Below are 24,969 nucleotides of genomic sequence, written 5' to 3' on the forward strand. Positions count from 1 at the left end.
ATTCTTCATGGAGGAACGTTTCAAGTTCCCTGAGTGATGAAGGTGGAGGAAATCTGCATCTCACACTCCTCTCGAAATATGCCCACAATGGCTCAATAGCGTTTAAGTCTGGTAATTGCACAGACCATGGGAAATATAGCCCCAGTTTTATACTCTTCAAACCAAGGCTGGATACACCTAGCTGTGTGTATCGGTGAATTATCAACTTGAAACATAGCATCGTTTGTAGGAAAAAATGATATTATAGGCTGAACCTGGTCACTGGGAATGTCAAAGTAATCAGTGGAAATAATTCGCCCGTTCTGGGTAGTGATAGGACCTAAAGAGTACCAAGATATTGCTGCCCAAACCATTGATGATCCTCCTTGACGGCATCCAGAGCAACGACATATTCATAAAATACGTTATACTGCCATTACAAAAACTACTACTTTCGTATTAGATGTTTCCATTATTTTTTCCATCCTTGTATATCCATATATGTTCCTGCGTGCACAAACACAAAGATATGCGTCAGCAGCGCGTTCTTCCAAAAGAAGTACGCGACTCTTTGAGGCTGTTGCGAATGAAAGTATCCTATATTTGCGATTCCTTTATTGGTTTCTCAGTCAGTTTATTTTCTAGGTATTTAAATAACGTTTACTTTCTGCAGTGATATACCATGCTGATTTCTTTTCAGATTCTATGAAGTAATGAACGGATACCTGCAAACCGGGATGTATTCTGGTACACTGAGCGTGGACGGTGGAGAAGAGCAAGAAATATACCTGTGGGGAATTAGGTCACGTTTCTTAGGTGAGTTTCTTTTAAGAAGATAAGAGGAGTTCAAGTTGTTTCAAATCCAAAAGTAATTATGAGAACAGAAGCGCAGATTCAATTTGACATTAACAAATACAAATGACAACCAGTCAGTAGGATTGATGGATATCTGGAAATGAAAGAAATCTATACATTCCGAGCACTACTGGACCCATTGTGAAAACCTCGAAGGGTCAATTGTGTGTATGCTGTGTTTATTGTGTAGTATGTTTGCATTTTGCTGTAAGAAACAGACCGAAATTTCATGTTGGGAAGCAGAATTTTTGACCAAAAATCTATTTGTAATACAAATGATAATTGGTCTCGGGCAACATTAATGCTAAAATTGCTGTTATATATATAGCGCAAGGAAGTCTTTTGATGCACCAGAAAGAAGAATCAAAAAGCACTGTGTGTTTCAATGCTCAAGTACCAGCTGAATTTCTGACATCGGAATTTATTTAAGCTGTCAGCTTCAACATTAAATAACGTTTTTCAGGATTTAATAACTACTGACTGAAAGAAGCTTCTTAAAATGCAGCTGTAACTTTTCCTCTGTAATTTAAATTTATGGCGCTCAGTCAGTGTCATTTATCTCCAAACATTTTTTGGAGAGCATTAGAGAGCTCTGAGAGTTCACTTCGCTCTTAGAGCCCCCTTTATGGATTTGAGATACGTTAACACTTCTCCAATCAGAAGGAATCTTCCCCGACTCTAACAATGTCTTATAAGTAAATCGTTAATGGTTCAATGTACTCTCTAGCCGAGTACTTCAAAATTACTGCATATAATGCCATCACCCCAAATGTGTTTTACTTACCTTTGGGATCAAAAGTTTTTAATAAACAGTCTTCTGTAATTTCACTGTCCCTAATATTATACTGCTCAGTTTCACTTACAGTTTCTCCTGGCCGTGAAGGATTTTCGTCTGTAAAGATCGATGGAAATACCTGTTCAAGTCATCAGGGCAATCAGCTGCGCTATTTAAAAAAACATAAATTTCCTATTTATTCTTTGGGACGTCCACATAAGGTCAGAGGAGTTAACAATGTAGAGACAGAGATAGAGAGAGATACAAGGTCATCACCTTATTTAGTAATCATGCGGGCTTGAACCACGGTCACCCAAGCACGTGTACTTTTGTACCCTTCACAATCGTCTGGTCCATACTATATCCCCACTGCCATGTTCTCTGTGCTTCCAGGTATCTCACACTAAACAGATGCTGTACTGGCACTCTATGTTCAAAATCTTGGAATGGTTTTTTCGAGCTTAGGCTGGTTTTTATGAGAAGCATGATCCACCATTCCTATTTTGCCTGCCTTTTGTAAATACATGGATTTTATATATCATAATGAAACTCATGTCTCCTATTTCTGGATGAAGCCAAGTTTCTCTTAGTCCTGTTATGTAGCGTTAGTTGTTCTAACAAGGAGTTCAAACTCGCTTTATTGACAACGCTCCTGACATTAACTGTAGACAGTTCAGATTCTATTTTTCGTAATTTTTAATATTCTGCTGACACATACCGTAAACCAGGACAGCTTTGTGACAGCGGGTATTACTTTGTGACACCTACACCGCGTGACTTATTTTTGATTTTACCGGGCATTCTGCAATTACGTCAGAGGGAAAAAATTTTCCACGAGTTGACTGGCAAAACTCTTTCATGGGTCGCCGTAAAATTCTTACGCAAAGATTTGCTCAATATATATCAATTGCAAGAGCAGCAGTTGATGAGAATGTTGTTAATAATTTTTTTGACCACTTGCAAGCAGAACTTGATGGAGTTCCAAGTGCAAATATTTGGAACTACGAAGAGACGAACCTCGTAGACGAGCAGGCTCTGGCAAAGTAATCACAAAAAGAGATACAAAATCCCCTGAAAAAATTAGGAACTCCACAAAAGCTTGCACTTCCATAATGTTTTGTGGGAATGCAGATGGCCAGCTTGCTTCACTTTATGTGAACTACAAGTCCAAGCATTTGTGGAATACATGGACAAGCTGGTCCTGCAGGTGCAAGATATAACTGCACTCCTTCTGGATGGTTTGACTACAATATGTTCGAGGACTTCTTCACCAAGGGACACTAATCAATGCAATGGAACGAGCAGCTAAAAATTGGAGATGGCCTGCGGAAAAAGACGAAATTTGGTACGAAGACAAGGAGGTTATATGTAAATTAAATGCTCATAAGCAGAGGGGGAAGCGAGCAATTTTTCATGTTCCAGAAATAACCCAGTTGTTTTCAACGTAATGAGTAATGAAATGTGTACCAACTGCTTTGAAGCATTTCTTTTTGTTGTTTTTAGTAAAGTTTCTACCCTATGTTCTATAAAAACATGTTTGTGCTGAAGCTAACATATCAATAAAATGCTTTCATGACATTGTTCCATCGAAAATACTGAATGATTTGCTTCCGTTTATTTGTTCTAATTTCTAATTGTTCTAAAAAAATTCTAATTGTTCTAATGCAAATTTGTAAATAAACGTAATGGTATTCAGAAAATGAGAGGTAATTATACCCATAATCATAATCGGAATATCATTGCGTTTATACTTACATGTATTTATTTTTAGAAAACAGCAAAAAGTGTCACAAAGTTGTCCTGGTTTACGGTACATTAAAGTTGTCTGAGCATGTTAGAAAATGTTAGCTTTCCAGGAACCAATTGCAGTACGCGAACATTCCATTCGTCCTATGTGACTTCAATTTTTATCGAGGGGAGCTGCCTTGCTTCGTAAGCATGCGCCAAACCATACGGAAACTGCTGCATACCCATAACCATGATTTCTTAATTTTTTTATTTGACTTCAGGATTTTGATTATTCATTTCTCAATTAAGAGTGTTTTCTGTTTGCAGTTCCAATTTTGACATCATTGCTTCAAATACGTCAATACTAGATTAAGAACTCTTTATTTTATACTTAACTATAAAAATTATCGCCATGAATATACACGTTGGAAAGAAATATTTTAAATCGTATGATTCAATTCTACCAATATTTTTCGCTTCTAATGCAGCATGTCTATATTTTCCATGTTCAGGGCAAGTGAAACATCTGAACGGTGGCAGCTTCAACATTATTCATGGAACTGTTAAGGTGAGCATTCGGGATTCATTTATTCTCTTAGTAATTATATTTAAATGTAAATCATTGTGTGTATTACTTGGATTCAAATTTAAATGATACAAATATACATACTTTACAAAATACACATATTATATTCTTTATAGAATGGCTCAGTCGTTCATATCTGTGAATTAACACTTGCTGGACTAGTAAAAGAGTAAGTATAGTTTCGTATTTATTTTAGATATTGGAGCGAGATTGCGTGCTTATTTATTCAATAAATATTGCAGTTTGCACCATATTCTTGAGTCTGTTTGTGTAAAACAAAAGCGGTCTATATGAGTTAAATTACTGAAGTGTTTTACAAAGAGGGACTTTGCAGTATGAAATGAATAACAGAGGCAGTATTAACCCTCTAACTTTTAAAGTCCTAATATAATAGTCACAGGAATTACATGTCTCATAACAAAATCAAAAAATCATTGGTTTCTTAAAACAGGTACATTCCGTAAAAGATTCCAATGTAAGCAGATAAAGGCATTTTGTTTTTAAGGTTGTTTTTTACCTCACCTTGGAGGTCGTTGCCTAGGCTTGAAAGAGAGAAGAAAAGAAAATGTTTCTTGGTTTTTCATCCACGTTATTTGATGAAATTTTAATATTTTACGGAGTTTTGCTGTTTTAAGAAACCAAAAGCTATTTAATTTTCCACAAGTTTTGTGCTTTTAAGAACAGGACCGAGTTTTGGTCATATCTCTGCTAACAAGTTTAAGAATTGAATGGAATTTGAAAATCCTCTCTCTCGCAACACAAAAAAAAAAAATTATTTGTCATTTATATGTTCAAATTATCACAATATCTGAATTAGGACAGTTTTTGTCAAAAAAATAATGCTAAATTTAGATCTGAAGGCTTGAACCTTCCACCAAAACGAAAGTCCGGGTCATGTCATAAACTAGTTATAATAATTCAACCAATAACGTATCTAGAAGAAACAGTTACAGCTGAAGCAAGTAAATTTATAGCCGACATGTTTTTGTATTTTTTCAGCTTAAGGTTTGGATTCTTGGTCAAACCCGACAGTTATATGGATACTATTCGATATTCCGATGAAATACCCCGCATGGAAGTGGAGAAAAGGCACGTGAACTTCATTGCAGGTACGCACATGATTCCAGAAGTAGTGAATTGCCTTAGGTTAAGTTGTGATACTGTGCGCTTACTCTTAAGACAATTAGTTCTGTGTGATGAGCAATTCATTCCAGTTGTTAATAGTACAACTCTGAATTATGTGAATCGTCTGATTCTTAGAAAAATTTTAGATCGTTCTTAAAGATTTCCTGATTTTTTTTCTCCCTCAATCGCTTAGTCTTTCTGTACATCTCTCTGTATATCAAATCGTGACTTATTACTATTCATGTAAACTGGTTATGTGTTTCGCGTTCTTTCTTTCCCTCCAGGTGATTTGAGCTACGAGCTTGCTTTTAACGCGTGCAGTCCATCTTCTGAATTGGAAACTGAACTGAGCTGGATCTGCCAGTTAGAGATTAATCACGTGACATTTTCCTTAAATGGTAAAAGCGGACAAGGTATTGTTCTTAGAAGGTACGTTAACAATTGTATATGATTTAAACGGGATTTTAGTATTCATTTTGGTTTATTAAAGAAGTAATTGAAGCATTTTTAACATGTATATTTTTATGAAGTTATATATATATATATATATATATATGTATTATTAATTATGCACATATGCAAATAAAGCTATATATGTGCATAATTAATCTTGATTTTGATTTAAAGTGGGTGAAGAAAACGTTAACTGGTAAATTACAACATAGACAGGGTACTTCTGATTTGTATCCCGAAAGGTCAAATAAATGTCGTTACAACTCATTTAATAATGGTTTTGTTTTATTCAGTTCAACACACAATAGCTTCACCTGCTAAGAAAAACCTGCTTTAATGCGTAGAGAAGCCTGAAATGAATGATAAGCATACTTTATGTTGAAAAGTCACCTTAAGCTCTTTTTTTCGGCAAATAATACACCACTCCATAACCTACTCGAAACGTGAAAATATGTGTTTATACCTTTTGTGGACAGAAAATAATTTGTTAGAATCCGCAATCTCCTCTCTGAGTGAATTTAACATCCAGTGAAATCCAATAAAGCACTGTGTTGGATTGGGCGGAGGAGAAATCTTTCAGTAACCTCTTTTAAAAATAGCATCATAGAAAACACCAGATAAAAACCACTCCTTTCTACAGATGATATTAAAATTAAATTTGTAATGTAGTTGGTGAGAGCATTTTTCAAAACAGCATTTCCAAAATCTCAAAATCGTTCTCCCGAAACGTCTTGGAATTCAACTCACTTTAATGTACATTAAGAAATGGTAGACGTGCACAATCTGTTCCGAAACTTATTAAAGAAAATTTTATTTTCAGAACTTCAAAAAAGCGTAGTGAATACATTCAAATTAAATCATTTTAAAATTTCACAAGTATTTTTAGAGCTATACTTTTGAGTTAAACTGCGTGTTAAAAAGAAAACTCTGACTCAATTATAAATGGCGTTTTATATATTTGAGGTCCAATAATAAAAGCAAACAATGAATGCCATTTGAGATCCATCATATTCAGTTCTGTCGATTTTTCTCTTCATTTCTTCACCCACGAGGAAGTCACTGATATGCGAATACAATATAAGCGAATACTATCCTTGATTACCTCAACAGAGCAGCAATTTGCAAGAACGAATTATGAGGAACAGTCATTAATCAGCTCCCGCTACTCAATGTCAAATATCGTGTGCAAGACTGTCATCCTGATTTTCAGAAAGAAGTAGAAATGCTGAGGCACTTGTCAGGAGAACTACCTGGATCAATGACGATCAGTGGTCCACCTAGAGTGCCTTTAATCCTCATTGTTAAACTGCTTTTACCTGCTTCCGCGCTGACTACATGAGGAACATAACAGTTTGGCTTGACCGCTGATAAATTGTCAATGTTATTCTTATGCGATTTTAATATTCAACATAAACCTTCTGTTTTTTTTTTTCTCTTTCTTTTAGTTCTTTAAGGAAGTCTCGGCTTACCTGGAGTTCAAAATTGCCTAGCGTCATACAGGAAGGTAAGTGATTCCCGATATTAAAATGGTAATCTGTCTTGTGTTGCTCTCTACTTAGTTTGAAAATATGTTTATTTATTTATTATTTATTTTTGTTAGATCAAGTTTATGGCAACGGCTGTACATATTTGAAAATCCAATAAGGAAGATTGTCTTTTATCAACTACTACGTTTTATTCATTTTTAGAGTATCCACCACCCCTCGTTATGTCCCTTTCCAATCCCCAGTGTCAACTGGTTAAAATAAGTGGAGGTAAAGGAGCATCCCTAGCCAAACTCAGAGCAATTAGTCAAAGAGAAAATTCTGTAAGTATAAAAAAATTGCGCTCTAGTTGGAAAGCAAACGTTCATTCTTTTCTGTTGTAGTTTAGAAATATATTCACCATTTTCACTTCATCATCGAAGCAAAGCATTCTTTGATTATGGACAATAGAAATGAAATTTCACTTTTCATAAACAACGCGTTTAATATAATCGATTTAATGTAAAAAAGATCTGTTTGCAATGCTCAGGGAATATAGTATTTTGGAGATGATTTTGGTAGTTTACTTGCTTAATTTTTACTCCAGTTTTGTGCTAGTTTAACATAATGAAATTACCCGTTGAGTAAGAGCCACATTGATATCTATTAAACCTGCAGTTTAGGGTTCCTGAAGGTATCGTGGTGACTACAGCTGCATACGAAAGGTTTGCAGAGAAACTACAGAAAATATTGCAACACTTGGAAGGTGTCGCATGGTGAGCAGTTTTGAAGCTATTAAATAAAAGAGACATGCGAATTAATTCGCATGTCTTAATTCTGTTCTTGCTAAGAACCTAAGAAAATAAATTTGCATTTCATTAAAGATCACATGAAAAAGCTTCTGCCTTGAAACTTCATGAAACTTTCATTTGTTCTCTGACTTTTTACAGGGGAAAAGTAAAAGAAGATTTGAAGGAAACATGCGAGAAGTAAGTGGTTCATCGCTCATCCGTAATTTATAATAATAAAATAATGCGCGTCTGTGTGTGTGTGAATGCAACATGCTGAAATTTTGCATATTTTTAATTTCATGTTTGAGGCATTAAAATTACTAATTGGCTAAATCATTTCGAATTCCATTGTCATCTGCAGTATTAATTATACAAAATCATGATATAACAAAGGATGCCGTCGTTAAGTTTTAATTTCTTAATTTATGAATTAATGTCAATGGAATCAATATAAATGAATCAATTTAATTATGCAGTACCAACGGCTGCAATTATTCTTTCTTAATAAGTGAAACATTAGGATTCATTTCCAAAAGTATACGGACGTTCCTGGGATTTTTGAAAAATAAGCCATACCTGCCAGACACGTATTAGGATTAGGTGCAAAAGAAATTGCATCTAAGGTAGAATCAAAATTAACGAAATACGAACACCTTTGAGAAGAATTGGTTTAACAACTTCCAGTACTGATCATAGGATGCTATATTAACAATCGAATCACCATAAGATGCTATATTAGCAATTGATCTGTTCGTGCCATTGCAGCGAGATTGTAACTACCCAGATCGATGGTGGAACTTGGCCCATTGAACTACAAAGGTGTCTCAGGGCTTCATACATTTGAAAGGACATTCAGCAACTCAGCTTAGTACAACCAAAGTTTGTGAGACATTCGGTTCAATACATTTCAATAAAGATTCTGTCCTGTAACTGTTGTCGTTCCTGCCTGGAGCATTCAAGGCGTGCTTTGTTGGTTTGTAAATATCTGGTAGTGGTTGCGGCATCGTTGGAATGAAGTAAGTGTTGTTTCGCTCTCCAGTGGAAAGTGATAAATCGCTTCCGTAGGTATTCTGTGTGGTCATTAAATCTCAGCTGGGATCAAAATAGACGCCGAGATCCTTATGGTTGGTAACCACTGGGATTAGAGTGCCATAAACTGATGGTTGAATTATTGTTGGTTGCTGTTTGAGTGAATAAATTATTATTGAAGATTTATTGAAGGTTTATCCTAAAAAATCTGCAAGTAAGTTGAAAGAGCGATCAAGTTCTCTGTGATTGAAGACATAATTGACTTTGAGTTTGCTGACGGTGGGAGTAAGGTATGCAACTCTATATCATCGGTATATATTATTAAAGCATCGAAAAAGTAACCATTAAAATTAAGAAAAACTTACATTTCGTTATTTTGTTCTATTCAAGTACGGTTTCTGCTGTCCTTTAAAAAATAATAAAAAATATCTAAGAACTGGAGACGAACCAGAAAACAAAGTAGAGAAAAGCCAAGGAAAGATATCCTATCCTAATCCCAACAAGCAGCATGCTGAATGGGAAAAGAAGAAGAGAAGAAAAGTTTTATTCGGGTTTTCTCCATAACGGATCTGATACTTCTTATTAAAATGAATTTAATGAAATAACAAAAAACAGAATTGGATATTGTCCATGAGGACGTGTATAATGAAGATTTTACACTGATGAGTGTATCTCACTTTTCACTTTCTTTTGCGCATAAATTTCGACAGAGATAGCTGTATTACTATAAAGTTCTTAATGATCCATTAACGGGAAGAAGTAGTATTTCTGACAATGAAAAATTATAGTGAGACTTAAAAGTACTGCCTGAATTTATTGAAATGAACTATAAAGCGATAGCTTAATTTTATCAGTACTCACTTCATTATCCATACATTATCATTTGAAGTTCATTGGAAAGATGAAAGCATGAATAAGAATTAATTAAAAATAGAATTTAACAACATTAGTAATTTAAGATTGAGCCGGGAGTAAGAATAAGTGCACCACCCATTCCCCCGGTTGTCATCTATAAAATCACTATTATGATTAATATTTATGATTAATTTATGCAGTATTTATGATTAATATGACGGTCAAACAAATACCACTCTCCGATCAACGTCACGTTTGATACATTTCTTTGAGTTTATTTACTTTTGATTAATGATTAATAATGTCCGGTATCCAAATGTCTTAAAAACTTAAGTTCCTTTACAGAGTCGTTTTAGATATTACTCAAGCTCAACTTCCAGATGATGTGCGACTTGCAATTGAAAACGAACTTGGACGTATCTACAAGGACAAGCTATCCACTGTGAAATTTGCTGTTAGGTCATCTGCTGTTGGTGAGTACTGAATTAAAGAACCTTTTATAGGTAAACGCTGTTTGGAGACAATGTCGATCTAATTGAATAGCGCACTAATATTAATTTTATAACGCTATGCTTTTCTTAACACGACGAAAAAATATTGAAATTCTGAATTGAATATGCATAACAATTTGAATAGAATATGAATATAGAATGGAATTGAATATGAATAGAAATCAAGTTAATAGAAAACTGGCCTTCTGGTCCCATTATTTACTTTTAATTTGACTGTAAAATGTTCCAACTGAATATAAATTACAATAAAAATACAACTACTGTCCCATTATTTTATATTAAATTTGTCATAAACAGTATACTGCATTTTTATTTTCATTTATTTTTTATTATTATTTTTTTTTTTTACCGAGGAGAATTATTGCTTTCCAGGAGAAGACAGCGCCGAGATGTCATGTGCTGGACAAATGGACACATTCCTTGGAATTCAAGGATTAAATAATGTAAGGAACTTAATAATATTTTAAGCTTTACTGCAGTGTTCTGAAATAAAATTCTGCACTAAGTTTTATGTCTAAGAACAGTAATGACCGGTAATTTTCTTTTTAAGTTCAAGAGAAAAAATAAGTTGGTTCTGCCATATTCCTTTTGACTATGTCCTGCTCACAACTTGTTTTGCTATGATGTCACTACACCGTTATATTAACTATTATATTAATATTACTAATGATACTGGGATTGCGATGCTTCGGTTAATATTTATTTATAATACAAATGATTGTATCCTGGCTTCCATTGAAGAATATCTGTGACGACATGCTCCATTATAAATAAAATAACTTATTCATGGTCATGAATTGCAGGACTGTTCTTAGAGCTTCGAAATTCGCCTGTGTTTGTTTGTATGGATTACCGAAGATGAAATAACAGTATTTATATGACTAGCACTTGTTTATATGATGTAGCACTTATTTATGTTATGTTATTTTATTTTACGGCTTTTTAATTGATTTATTTATAATGGAACGTTTACGATTGGGCAGTCACCATTGGACGATAATCTATGGATAATCTATCATCGTAAAAAAATTAGTTAAAAATTGCTTAAATATTATTCAGTATATTGTCCATTGCCTACTTCCTTAACCAGATTTTCACGGTTTTCATTTAGATTATGGATGCTGTGAAAAAGTGCTGGGCATCGCAGTTTTCTTTTGTTGCAACTGCGTATAAGAGGTAAGCAAACAAGAAATGTCTTCTTTTATTCAAAATTTAAATGAAACACGATATTTAAAAATATAAAAGGTGAATTATTTTTTTAAACTAAAGTTACACTCCTCACGTACCACGAATATAGGAAAAAATCGATTTGGAATAAGGTACAGCTATGTTGCTAATCGATCTACAAAATATTTTGCAGAACATTGGAGAAAATATCTCCTCAAAATTGTTGACATTTTATAATCTAAGTATAAACACATATTTTACAGTTTCTGGAAGAATTTATCAACTTGATTTTCTCAAATTACTTTAGGCATTTAATCCATAAACAAAATAGAAAACGGATCAACATACATTTAAAAACATTTATAATAACCAATGGAAACACTCATAATGATGGAGTACATTATACATCTCCTAGTCTTGTAACCTTATGGAAATTAATTATAATAAAAATATTTTTTTATCATCACTCGATTCTGAAATTTTCTTTAAATTTTTGAAGTAAAAATTTAAATGTCTACAAAAAAGCAAATCAGTTCATTTCATAATCACAAGGTTTAAATATGGCTGAAAGTACAAAAGAGTATATACGCAAAATCCAAGTAATCATTTAAATTAAACAAGTGACATATTTCATACAAAACTTATGAGAGAAATAAAATTATGAACATTTATAAAAGGGCAAGGTTCCATTCGTTATTAAGCAGTTTTCAAAGGAAAATCAATATGCCCCAGAAATATTCACCATATCGATCCTTATAATTGAAATCGAATGTTTAACAGGCCCGATCTGAATTCTCTCTCTCTCTCTCTCTCAAAGAGATGATTGTTAATTCAGAATTGGACGGCCAGATGCTTTCTTTACATAGAAAAATAGTGTTCTCTGGAATTCAGCCTATAAAAAGCAATGACTCAAATGTTTTTGAAATTAGCCAAAATTTTACTTTGAAGCGCTTTTTCATTGGTCCGAACAGGTGGAGGTATCTATGTGCAAGATCTGCTTGTACGGAGGATGAACGAGTGTTTCAGCGAAACTGCTCCCAGAGTAGCGTTACCATACGGTTCCGACAGACATCTTTGTCTTCTTCTCCAGTCCATTTATACATTCCACATTGTTTATTGTCGATGGCCCACCACTGCCCCTCTTATCGGGAATCACGAAAGTCCAATTACGAAACTCATTCCGACGCGTTTCAAACATTCACAACTTCTGAACACAGACCTCTTTCGAAATGATGATTGATTGCCCCTACTGCAGCATCAAAGAAACCTTATCACCGCAAGAGAACTTTCACACGAGACCGCATTTGCCAGGTGTTTCCCGTTTCGCACTGAAATGTATCTTATATAAGCGTTACATTATTAAACAAAACTTTTAATCTAACTATTAGTCAAACCTATTAATTATCCATAATTAAAAGTTTTGACTGCGATATATATGGTGCAGTAATACTTTGGCTAGCATTTCATGGAAATAATGCCTTGTTCATAATTTGTGATTTCAGACGCAATGGACAGTTAATAATCACTCCGATGGCAGTAGTAATTCAAGAAATGGTTCCTTGCGAAATGGCCGGGGTTATGTTCACTTGTGATCCAGTCACTAACAACCCCTCGGTAATTAGTATTACAGCTAATTACGGACTAGGAGAGGTAAGATGAAGTGATGAGAGAAAGTAATGTTATCATAATTATGTACTTGATGGTAGCTAATCATTAAGTTTGCTATAAGTAGGAAAAACTAAGCTAATATTTATCCAGTAGATGCTAGATGCACGATTGCTGTTTCCAAATGGAGGTTACTGTAACTCTGTCTTCTTGAATGATAAACCATGAATCTTATCAATTGTTAAGCAACGCAACAGGTCTGTGTGTGAACACATTAAGCAGCATTTTTCAACAGGTTTTCCCCCTATATTAGCAGAAATCTTATATGTGCATATCAAGCAAAGCGCAATAGAATAACGAAAGGGCGGTAAATTTATCTTTATATCTTAATAGTAGTGGCATAATGGCATAGTATTTAGGGTTAGGCGCCACCTGTGTTTTCCCACATCTGCGCCGTATTTATTCTGTGTTGAAATGCAGAACTATTGCATAAGCCAGAAAAAAGTGTAATGTCTGGTTTATGCAGTATTCTGTTATGTTCTGTTGTTGTGTCTCTGGCTACTTGGCCGCAGGGCCCCTAGTGGAATACTATGTTGCCCGCCACCACCACCACTGGGAGGTGAGTCAGACTGCCTTGACACTCTGGCTGATCTCCGCCAGGATCGCCTGAGCTTTCTGGACAGAAAAAAAAAAAAAAAAAAGGGAAGAGAGTGGGGAAGATAGTAGAAGTGGAGGAGTCAAAGTAGGTAAAAGGAGCAGGATGAGGAAAGAAGGCATCCTCCAGCGGAAAGAAGATGTGGGGAAGGGAGGAGTAGGAATCATCCCTGGTCTGGGAGCCCACCGAAGGCCAAGGAAAGGAAGGCAACTTGCAGTACAAGGGAGTTCTGCAAAGTTGGGAAGGTGCAACGGGAAGTGACTGAGTTTGATATATATCATTTCAGTGCCACCATTCCAACGCGGAAGATGTCCAGTTAGGTGTTCATTCAGTTCTAAAAGTGGCCTGTGATAAGAGAAGAGAAGAGCATATACGATGAGAGATCATAGCGGTTTCAGGAACGACTGGTGTGGATGTCTATGTTGTGGTATTAGACGCGGAGAGATGATACCAACGCCTTTTGAAGACTGCTGAGGCATACCTGCTAAAAGCTAAAAACGCTTCTTTTGATTTTAACAGGTTGCTTTCTGGACTGAGTGTGGTTAAATTTATATTCAATAACAGTTGATTGCGTAGGTCCAGGTAGATGTTACACGAGCGCATTACGTGGTGCCAGTCCTCCAGTTCTCCACAAACACAATGGGCATCGTTTACAAGCCGAAAGTCCTGAAGGTCGCTTTTTGAATGACCCATGTCCTGTCAGAAGAAAGGTAGCGTGTAAATTAGGGAAGAACCAGCCAAATCTTTGTTTTTTGAGGTAGGAGACACTAGGTAGAAATAGCTTGGTAGTAATGCCTTTGGTGGAATCATCCCAACGGATTTTCCAGAGGGAAACACGTTCCTGCCAAGTACGCCGGAGTTCTTGTTTCGGATCTGCATTGACAATAGTTTTTATCCCCAGGAATTCAGTTTCTTTGTTCTTTCTGATGGCATATGAAAGCGCTGTGAAGGCCGCTTGGAGGTCAAGGGAGATACAACCTGTTAATACTTGTAGTGCTGCTGTTGAGGTCATTCTATAAGCCCGAGTCATTTTTAATAACATCAACCGTTGTATCTGTAGAATAACGTTCCTAGTGCTGATGATGGACGAACGATGGAACCATAGCAACGCTGTATGTTACGAACAATACAAAAACAGCTGAATAAAGAAGGTGGAGTGCAGTTCCCTTAAGACCGCAGTCTTTGCGGGTGAAGCGAGCAAGCATATTGATATAACTTTTGGCCTTCTCTTTCATGGACTTTAGATGTGCATGAAAGTTCTACGATCATCTAGGGTGACGCCTAAATATTTGAATGAACGTTGATTCTTGAATGCATGTCCTTTATAACAAATGGTTTGTGGTCTGTTGATGTCAAAACGGCCTTTGAGAAGCAGGGTTCTGCTTTTATCTGTAGAGATTTCCAGCTTATTCTCTTCAGTCCAAACCGACAGGGCATTCAAGACTGTGTTGGCTCTGGTCTCAATAGTTGCACGAATAGGGCCCTCAACAACGATAACCAGGTCATCCGCATATGAGAGCTGTGTGGTGTGGGAGGAGCCCTGCAGGAGCCATTCATCCAGAATCATATTCCAAACAGCTGGCCCCAGAACAGAGCCCTGCGGGCAGCCTCTGGTGAGTTGGCGGGTGATACTATGAAATTTTGATTTCATGGTAATTTTTCTGTTATAGAAATAATCTGTAAGACATTTGAAGATATTGAGGGAGCAGCCACAGGTGGCTGCTCCCTCAATATCTTCCAGACGGTGTCAAAAGCTCCCTTAAAATCTATAAAAATCGCCAGTACGTAACGAGCATCAGAAGTATCCGCCATCTGAGTGTTTTTCAGTAGTGCATCAATAGTTGAGCCTTGAAGCCAAACTGGAGTGTAGAGGCTTTATATCTTAATATGTATGTACGTACACTGCCCTATCATTAATACCAGGACAATTGCATACTTACAAATAACTTTTATTTAAATGAAAATTCATAATGCGCGCCGAAACCTTTCTCCTTTATGACAGCCTCTAATCTATGTGAAACATAACCAGTTTTCCTTTCGCAAATGTACTGCCGTTCGGCATTTGCGGCAACCAGTTCAGCTCTGTGTTTAGTAGTCTCTCTCTCTCTCTCTTCACACACTCCTGACGATCCAATTCAGCCCATATTCTCGCTATATGGTTGAGGTCAGGGTTCTGGGCTGGACTGGCCAGTCCAATTTTCCGACACTCATGCTTTCAGAGCAAATCGTCACAATGCAAGCAGTATGACTTGGAATGCCGATACAGGTGAAGGGCTTTCCTGACGTACTGCTATATCGTATGTAAAGCATCATTGTCCGGGACGTTTGATAGACCTCAGAATTTATGATTATGTCCGAAACAACTAAAGGTTCTTAGTCTAAATCATGATATAAACAGCCCCCACACCATCCCACTGCCTCCGAAAAAAAAAAAAAAAACTTCACTGTCAGCACGATACAGCCGGTCAGGTAGCCGTCTCTGGTCATTTACCACTCCCAGGCACGACCGTCAGACTGGTAGATCATGTATCGCGACTCTTTAATCCAAAGTACGGCTTTCCATTGGTCTGCGGTCAAGTACAACGAAACTTACACCAAGCTAGACGGCGTCTGGCGTTAGTCGAAGTGATTATGAAAAAGAAACACTTATTTCTTTTTTCATGTTGGGACACACACTGACATGTGTCTCAATCGTCTCATTGAGGGCTTGTGTGTGCTGCTTCAAAATGAATCCCCTTTCCGAGGATGCTTCCCTGCACGATTCTTCCGTCACATTTCTCATCTTCGAAGGTTCTTTATCTTCAGTTCCCCTTCTTTATTTCGTGACGATTTCAGCATCAATCCCCAATTCCATTTTCAAATCACATCTCCAATCGTCAAACTAAGGATCTGCAGTGTCGTTGAAATGTTTCGTACAGACCGACTGCTTATGTGGCACCCTATTTTCCTTCCACTCTGGAAGTTAGCATTATCATTAGTAGAGGCATATTATGCAAGAAAGCAAGCTTATGCAGCATCAGCCAAAAAAAAACAAAAAAACTTCCACTTCACCCCTCCATTCGTTCGAAATACCTGTCCAGTTGAGCCTTAAATTTATTTAGGCTATCAACTTCCACAACAAGGGATGGAAGTCTGTTCCACCAACCAACTACCCGCTGGATAAAGGCAAATTTCCGCACATCTATCCTACATCTGTTTTTCCTCAATTTGAATTTATGCCCTCTCACGTGATATTCTGAGCAAGAGGCAGAATTCCATCAGCATTGAGCATGCTCAAACCATTCAAGACTTTATACACCTCTATCGGATCACCTCGCCAGTACCTAGTCTCCAGACACCGTAATTTGCAAAATTTTAGCCTTTCTGCATAAGAGCAACCCTTTGTTCCAATCACTAATCTTGTTGTCCTTCTCTGTACTCGTTCCAGCAGCTCTACATCCTTCTTGAAATTAGACCTCCAGACCTGTATACAGCACTCAAGGTGTGGCCTGACCATTGCCTTATACAAGGGAATAATCAACTCCTTATTCCTGCTAGAAAAATTCTTGTATATCATTGCCAAGACACCATGACCTACCCTTGCAGCCCGTCTGCACTGCTCAGAGAAATTTATATCTGCCTTCACAATTACCTCCAGGTCCTTTTCATTCTCTACCACTGTCAGTGTAGTACCACAGAGTTAATACATTGCTCTGGGGTTGCTGTTACCCATATGCAGTACTTTACATTTGTCAATGTTAAACTTCATTTGCCAACTCTCAGCCCAACTGCTCAATCTTTCCAGATCCTGTTGCAGCAGCATAGCATCAGTAGTGTCCTTAACAATCCTGCCAACCTTTGCATCGTCTGCAAACTTGGATATTAAGCTTGATATATACCATCATGAATATTATTTATAAATACAGAAAACAATAATGGAACACTGAACCCTGAGGGACTCCACTAATAACATTAGTCCACGATGAGCAGTGTCCATTGATTACCGCTCTCTGTCTTCTCCCCCTCAACCACCCCTTTATTCATAGCAGCAATTTGCCACCAATGCCACACTGCTCCAATTTGTGCAGCAGTCTTCCATGTGCAACAGTATCAAAAGCCTTTCTAAGATCCAAATATATAATATCAAAGTTATTCCCTGCATCCAGTTCTTTTGTGACTACATCATAGTATCCAATCAAATTGGTCAGGCACGACCTTTCCTTAACAAAACCATGCTGTGTCTGAGCTATACTGAATTCTTGTCTAGATGATCCTGCAGTGCTTCTTTAACCAGTGCCTCCATTAATTTTCCTGGAACAAAAGTTAAACTCACAGGTCTATAATTACTTGTGTCAGCCTTTGATCCTCCTTTGTGAATTGAAGTTAAATTTGCTCATCTCCAGTCTATGGGTACCTCCCCTGAATCCAAGGAAGCTCTCATAATTATGGATAAGGGTTTGCTTACTTCCTTTGCTGCCTCCTTTAATATAACTGGATAGATCCCATCCACCCCAGGTGCCTTTCTTGTGTTTATCTTCAACAATTTCTCCTCAACTTTACTCTCAGTTATTACAAGATTATGTAGTTTACTGCCAGAGTTAAATACACCTCTGGCATTCACCTCGCTGAATAACTTCTCATGTGTGAATGTCGATGCAAAATATTCATTTAGGTTTGTTAGCTACCTGAGCAGGATCATCAACAGTTGAACCATCGATAACAAGTGGACTAATCTGATTCATCCCCTTCCTTCTAGAGTTTACATAAGTAAAGAACACTTTGCTGTTTTTCTTTGCATCCCTTGCCAAAGATTTCTCGTAATCTGCCTTCGCCTGCGTAACCTCCTTTGTAACTTGGTTACAGACTAGCTTATATCTATCATAGGCTTCTGTGTCACTTGTTAATTTATATGTATCCCATGCGTTTTTCTTCTCTGTCATATGTCTCATCAGTTCATCTGACATCCATTTAGGCCTAAACCTTGAACAATATTTCTTAGTTGTAAACCTAGTAGCTTCCAAGATAAGTCTTTGAATGCTTCTCATTTTGAATTTGCTGTTGGTAACATCATCAGTTGGTCCCACTGTATAGAATTTAAATACTGTCTCAGACCATCGTAGTCGCCTTTACGAGAGCAATAACCCTTCCCTTTACCCGTGATGGTAGTTACCCCCTTGAGTAAATCCCACTTCAACACACTGTGATCACTGCAACTTAGTGGTTCATTTATCTGCAGATTCTTAATGCATGAAGAATCACTACTGATAATCAAATCAAGAGTATTGCTCCCTCTAGTTGCCTCTCGAACATGCTGATGTAGAAAACAATCATCCAATAAATCCACAAAAGCCTTGATAGTGTCTGAATGACCAACCCACAAATTCCAATCAATCAAGTCTTATAATGGGGAAATTAAATCCCCCATTATAAGACTCTCTGATTTACTGGCCCACTCTATTTCTCCGAACAGTTTCTTATTATATTCATCAGAGTCATTAGGCCTATAGCACACTCCTACTCTCAATTTTGATCTCCCAATGCTTATGTCACACCAAACTGACTCGACACTGCACTGTCCAACGATGTCGAATGGCTTCACTTCCTTGTATTTTATGTGTTTCTTAATTAATAGCAATTAAACCCTCCTTCCTTTCTATCCTGTCTATCCTTTCTGTACACCTTGTACTCCTCCAATTCTAGTTCTGCATTCCTTATATCTGTGTGACACCACGTCTCTGATATCCCAACAATATCCGCCTTTGATGTTTTGAGCAATACCTCAAATTCTTCAAATTTATTTACTAAATTCCTATCATTGGTATGCACGCAAGTATACATGCACCTGTTCTTTTTCTTAGCTACCCTAACACAACCCATGTGGTTACTTGTATCGCAATGACTTCCAGCAGTCTCTGAAATATCCTGTATCTTGTTTTTCAGGCTTCTGCTCATTCCAATAGAAGCAGTGCAAGAATCACTTTCACCTCTGCCAGTGACTACTGTTAATCTATTAGTCCATGTATCCTCCCAAGCTAGCAGTTTTTCGACCCACTTAACACTTTCTCGATAGCATCAGCAAATATTCTTGCACCCTTTCTATTTAAGTGTATCCCATCCCTGTAGAAGCAATCTCTCCTGTTAACAAGCACAGACCAGGCTGAGAAAAATTCTACCCCTTGAGCCTTGCACATTCCCTCCAGGGCCGAATTGGTTAACAAGGCTCTCGTTTATACTCCTTCCTATTGTGTCTGGGAAGAATTGCAGGCACTTTCAAATTCAACCCTTTTCACGGCTTTTTTTCAACAGTGACCTGTACTTCTTAAATAATCCCGCCGGTCTTCTACTCTTAATATCATTAGTGCCAACGTGTACAACTATATTACCTTTTGTGCTCTTAAAAGATGATATCCGCTCTACAACGTCATCAACCTTTGCCCCTGGCAGACATAAGTTTGTTAACTCCATTGTCTTGCATTCACAGTCGTACTGCTGTCTCCTCGAAGGGTAGAATAATGTATACGAATAGTTGTGGTTAAAACCAAAAATCACAGTTACCGTTGATTACTCAAAGTAAATACAAAATAATGAAATATTTAATGCTTAAAAGATGACAGTTGCCATAAGATGTGATTATCTTTGCAGTCGGTGGTGTCTGCATCCGCAGAACCAGATACAGTGCTGCTGAAACGGGACATCAATGACAGTTTAATGTTGCTGCTCATCACTGTTGGTTGCAAAGCGAAAAAAATGGTTATCCAAGGTAATTTAAGATGCACCTTTTAAACCAAAACATTCAAGAATTCAACTTTTACTTTTATTTTCTGGGTGATACTCTTTCGCTGAAATCATTATTATTCTCTCTTTTCTGTTAAATTAATGAAGAACTTCAAGTACATGCTACTATAAGTGTTGACTTTTCGTATTTAGAGAGCGGTGGAGTTCGAGAAGAAGACGTAAAAACATCCGATGCCCAGAAATGTTGCCTGTCAAGGAATCAAGCTCTTCGTCTGGGACAAGTGGGTCTGCTGGTAGGTAAACGTATGTGACCACTTTGTGGCACAGCAGTCATTGCTAAATTCTTATGCGAAGACCGTTTCCAGAGCAGCATGAAATCAAATTTTCTCGTTGTTGGTACACGCGTTTACGTTTCTTCTGGTTTCCTTACACTGAACAATTGAACTTGCTTAAACCAGTCATTGATTACGTATATCTTACCTCAATTATGCCCAGGCGCGAAGATGTGTACAGGTTTTTCTTTCTTTGTGCGACTGTTTCGAAAGTTTGCTTTTCGATTCAATAAATGTACTGGAGTAGATTCAAAAACTATTCATAATAACGTTTTCACTATAAAAAAGTAAAGTGCAGCCATTATCAACCCACTGCAGGGTCGAAGCCTCCTCAACAAGTCATGCTGAGAGAAATGGACCATAATCTGCCACGCTGGTCCAGTGCGGGTTGTCAGATCGACCGTATTCAGCAGTCAGGGGCTTGAACCCCGGTCTACTCAAAGAGCGTGTGCTACTGCACTCCCGCTCCTGCCCACTCGGCTACGGAGGCTATAATAATATTATATTCACTACTATGATATTATACATAATAATATAATCATAATAACTATTTCACTATATCTTTATTGGTTAACAGAATAGACTGCTGTAAAAATGATAAATGGAAAGAGTAAGAAATTGTAAGAAAAATTAATGGAATGGGAAAATTACAGAATTACTTATGTTTTTCTTAGAGTAATGATTCTTAACCTTTCCAACGCTATGATCGTGTTTCAATTGAATAAATGTTACGTCAACAACCGTCCTGTTTTTCCATTTTTTATTTTATTAAAATAATGGAAGTAATCTTAATTTATTATTACGGAAATTTTATTAACGTGTATTCAGTCAATATTAACTAAATCATGTTTATTATAAAATGAACAAGGGTATAACAAAAAAAGCAATGATTGGCTCTAGGTCCCTCACTAGTCCTCTTTCTTCTTACGTACTCCACATGGAGCCAGTAAGCCGTCCTCGTGGTAGTACAGTTGGTAGAATCGTCGTACTCCCCACATCAGGTGGAAAAGACCTGAGTTCGAATCCCGTTGATGAGGTGAGGAATTTTATGGGCCTTTTTCACAACGTGCCTGAATTAGTCGGTCTTAGGCGAGAGGTAGGATGGTTTTTTCTCCAGGGAACTAGGATTTTTATTCCAGCAAAAAAAAATCGACCAGAACAGTAAACACAGAGCAATATTGACTCACTCGCTGATGCTCCTGAAATCATACTACAAAAACAATAACAACAGCCAGCAAGCCTAGTTACTGACTTAGAACCCCCTCTTGATTTACTTCTTTTGATTATTGCATGGACCGCATGTTACATACTAGTGGACCAGAAGTCAGGAAACTGTATCTTAGAATGTAAGGGCTATCCTCCGTTTTGCTGAACCATTTAACACTTCGAACCATTTAACATTTAACGAACCATTTAACACTTCGAAGAGATGTTTCTTGACAGAACGTAACTGCTCATAATGGAATCGAATGGAATTTATAGTTCATGGATTCCTCGGCAAAGTTTCAGTTCACCCTAATATTTCATTCAGTAAGCAATAAAAAAATTCTCTCGCAATTTGTAATGCACGTTAATGAATCCTTTGCTCTTAAAATATGTCTGTATTAAACTATAAACTGTAAGTTACTGCTCTGTAATTCAATGCATTTAATTTAATATAACCTTAAACATTTATTTTAAGTAAGATTATCTGTATGTCACATAATAGACCACTTCAGTAATGTTTTGGAATAATCCTCAGGTAGAAGACCAGCATTCAACACCAAGAGATATAGAGTGGGGTTTAGCCGGAGATCAGATCTACCTTTTACAGGTATGTGCATAAAAGGCAGTGAAATCAAAATGGATTGTTGTTAAAGTAATTAGCAATATTGAAGTTTTAAATTATAGCTTGAAATTTCCTAAATTACACTTCAACTGACTTATAATACTAATATAATTTGAATAATTTGTTTGACTTCCAGTGCTGGCTGCTAACTTTTAATTAATTGTTTATCTTTCAGTCTAGACCAGTGACATCGATTGATATTGAAAGCGATTTTGAAATTAAACACGAATTCGACACAGCTCTAAGAAGTGAGGAAGACTATATCGGGACAATGAACATTGGGTAAAGCTCTCTCCAAAATCCTCATTAATAAAAGGTTGAATATAAGTAATGAGTATTCATTGCACCAACAATAATCTCTTTAAATTTTCCTTTAAAATAAATAAATGCTCCGTAAAAATGACTGCCCATTCTATTTTTGCTATTACTTTATTCCTATTTTTTTCTCTTTGTTTTAATCTATTCGTACTTTGGTAAATTGAAATGATTGATTGAAATCTGTTAGATGTTTGTAATAAGAGAGGACGACAATATATAGATTGTTTAATCGAATTTATTCCAACATTATACCTGTTTAATAAATCATACCCAAATTAACGGTACAATCTTAATGAAAACAATATCTTCTGTCTTCTCAACCCTTCAACCAATATATATTGTGTACTAAGTCCTGCTACCTTTCGTTCTCGAAATTCCCATAAAAATCCGGGTAATTTTATCCATTATCTTCTCTCTATGTATGAATTCATTCCATCTCAATGCTATTGTTGGCCATTAAGCATGGAACTGGTTAATCTAAGAGTGCGAGGGAAAACTAGGGCACTGCTTTGATGTTTTTAACTTTAATAAAAATAAAAACGGGTAGTTTTTTTATTATTTAATTTTTACCTTCTAACTCTCTCCATGTATCTATTTTGTAGCATTGGTGTAAGGTGAGGTTCCGATTTTATTCACAAATTATAAGTTAAGCGTTGGTGAAACAGGCAGTTTTGTATTTATGATATTAGATTTCCTTAAAGATATTCCCAAGCAGTCCTGGGAGGAACTGTAAATAATAAAATCACGCATCAAAGCGATCAATTGACAGACAGCAAATCATGTCAAAGTGGCTAATGTGTCACCATCGGAAAACACTTTGCCGACAGAGCCAGAGAATAATTAAGTTGCATATAAGCAAATTGCCTGCGTAGCTGCCAGGATTTTCCAAGTATTGTGGTTTTTCTCTAAAACAAATCTTAACGTCGAAAGTCATTTGAATGGCAATACATTGTAACCTGCAATTTTTGTAGTTTATTTAATTTTTATGTGGTTTGGTGATGCATACCACTTTATTGTTTGACTCCAATTTCTGGTTATGGGAATCGTATTTCCCATTTGCTGAAAATTCATTAAAGCATTATAGCGGCGCTACAGAGAACACGGTATTTAAAATTGGACTCGGTCTTCCTTAGCAGGCAATTAAAGCCATGAAGCGTCAGCATAAATTATCTGTAAATTTCTTTATTCTGCAGTAATCTTTCTGTTTGAGGTACGAAAAACCAATTTCCTGGGAGAAAAAATTACATACTTCTGCTATAGACCAACGTCAGATGACTTCAGTGATTTCTACCTTCTTGACTGAAGTACTGTTCGGTCTCGTAATTTGATTCAAATCCTGATACAGCATTTAGATTAAATCTGTTAAGGTTAGTGCAAATTTCATTTCTAGATAAAGTAGCAAATGCTGTTGGTGGGCAAAATTTGGGGGCAATTGAAGAACTCGTGTCACACAAAAGTATGGATAATCAAGCTGTCGTCAGGCAATGTCATCTCTTTTTGAATAGGCTCAGCGGCACAGTGGTATCGTCACCCTCTTTCATCACCTGAAAAAGGCCCGGGTTCAAATCCCGTCAATGTCGCGACAAACTTTTATGGGCTTTTTTAACTTTGTGGCCGAGTTAGTCGCTCTCAGGTGTAGCGAGCAAGGTTTTTCTCCGCGTAAATTTGGACAGATCAAGGTTTTTCTCCGCGTTCAGCAAAACATGCAGATCAACTAGAGAACACACACAATTCACGAATATACACTTCTTCAGCAGTTGAATTTATATTCTGGTTGGCTCTTGTGTGACATTCATACTTCTGTTTTTGAATAATTCTGAGTTATTAAGGATTTGGTAAAAGAAGGAAAAGTTCCTAGGTTCTCATGAATAGAAAGTTTAAAATAACTGGAACAAAAGCGGATAATCAGTACAATAAAAACGTAGCTTTAGGAGGCTTTTAGTAGTGACTTTGAAAATTAGTTATAAATAAACGAATATATTTATATCAAATTAATTTATTACTTTTATGTTTTTACTGGCAGAGAGGTGGCCCCAGGAGCTTTCAGTCCTATGGGTCTGTATTATATACAACAGTTAGTTGGGCTAGGATTTCAAGTAAGTGTACATTTTACATCTCATCGCCAATTTCATAACATTCTTTAACATTATTATTTCTGTATGGAGGAAGTGGTAGTGGAAGAAGTAATAGTAATAAAAA

At 36.6% G+C, this 24,969-nt stretch overlaps 1 protein-coding gene across 1 annotated transcript in view; it reads left to right on the forward strand.

Annotated features, from left to right (window-relative positions):
• The window catches only part of LOC150080560 (uncharacterized), a 57,070-nt gene that overhangs the window by 22,149 nt on the left and 9,952 nt on the right, over positions 1 to 24,969 (forward strand). The window contains exons 6-23 of the mRNA XM_090380736.1: positions 680 to 795; positions 3,850 to 3,905; positions 4,040 to 4,092; positions 4,923 to 5,032; positions 5,333 to 5,477; positions 6,947 to 7,005; positions 7,190 to 7,308; positions 7,643 to 7,740; positions 7,915 to 7,953; positions 9,985 to 10,112; positions 10,524 to 10,594; positions 11,263 to 11,327; positions 12,821 to 12,968; positions 20,200 to 20,317; positions 20,485 to 20,585; positions 22,366 to 22,437; positions 22,628 to 22,734; positions 24,794 to 24,866. Coding sequence (XP_090236862.1) covers positions 680 to 795; positions 3,850 to 3,905; positions 4,040 to 4,092; positions 4,923 to 5,032; positions 5,333 to 5,477; positions 6,947 to 7,005; positions 7,190 to 7,308; positions 7,643 to 7,740; positions 7,915 to 7,953; positions 9,985 to 10,112; positions 10,524 to 10,594; positions 11,263 to 11,327; positions 12,821 to 12,968; positions 20,200 to 20,317; positions 20,485 to 20,585; positions 22,366 to 22,437; positions 22,628 to 22,734; positions 24,794 to 24,866 — 1,678 coding nt within the window. The remainder of the gene's footprint in view (positions 1 to 679; positions 796 to 3,849; positions 3,906 to 4,039; positions 4,093 to 4,922; positions 5,033 to 5,332; positions 5,478 to 6,946; positions 7,006 to 7,189; positions 7,309 to 7,642; positions 7,741 to 7,914; positions 7,954 to 9,984; positions 10,113 to 10,523; positions 10,595 to 11,262; positions 11,328 to 12,820; positions 12,969 to 20,199; positions 20,318 to 20,484; positions 20,586 to 22,365; positions 22,438 to 22,627; positions 22,735 to 24,793; positions 24,867 to 24,969) is intronic.

The sequence above is a fragment of the Mastigoproctus giganteus genome, chromosome 9 (genome assembly GCF_048544385.1).
Source record: "Mastigoproctus giganteus isolate SK-2022 chromosome 9, ASM4854438v1, whole genome shotgun sequence".
Lineage (NCBI taxonomy): Eukaryota > Metazoa > Arthropoda > Arachnida > Uropygi > Thelyphonidae > Mastigoproctus > Mastigoproctus giganteus.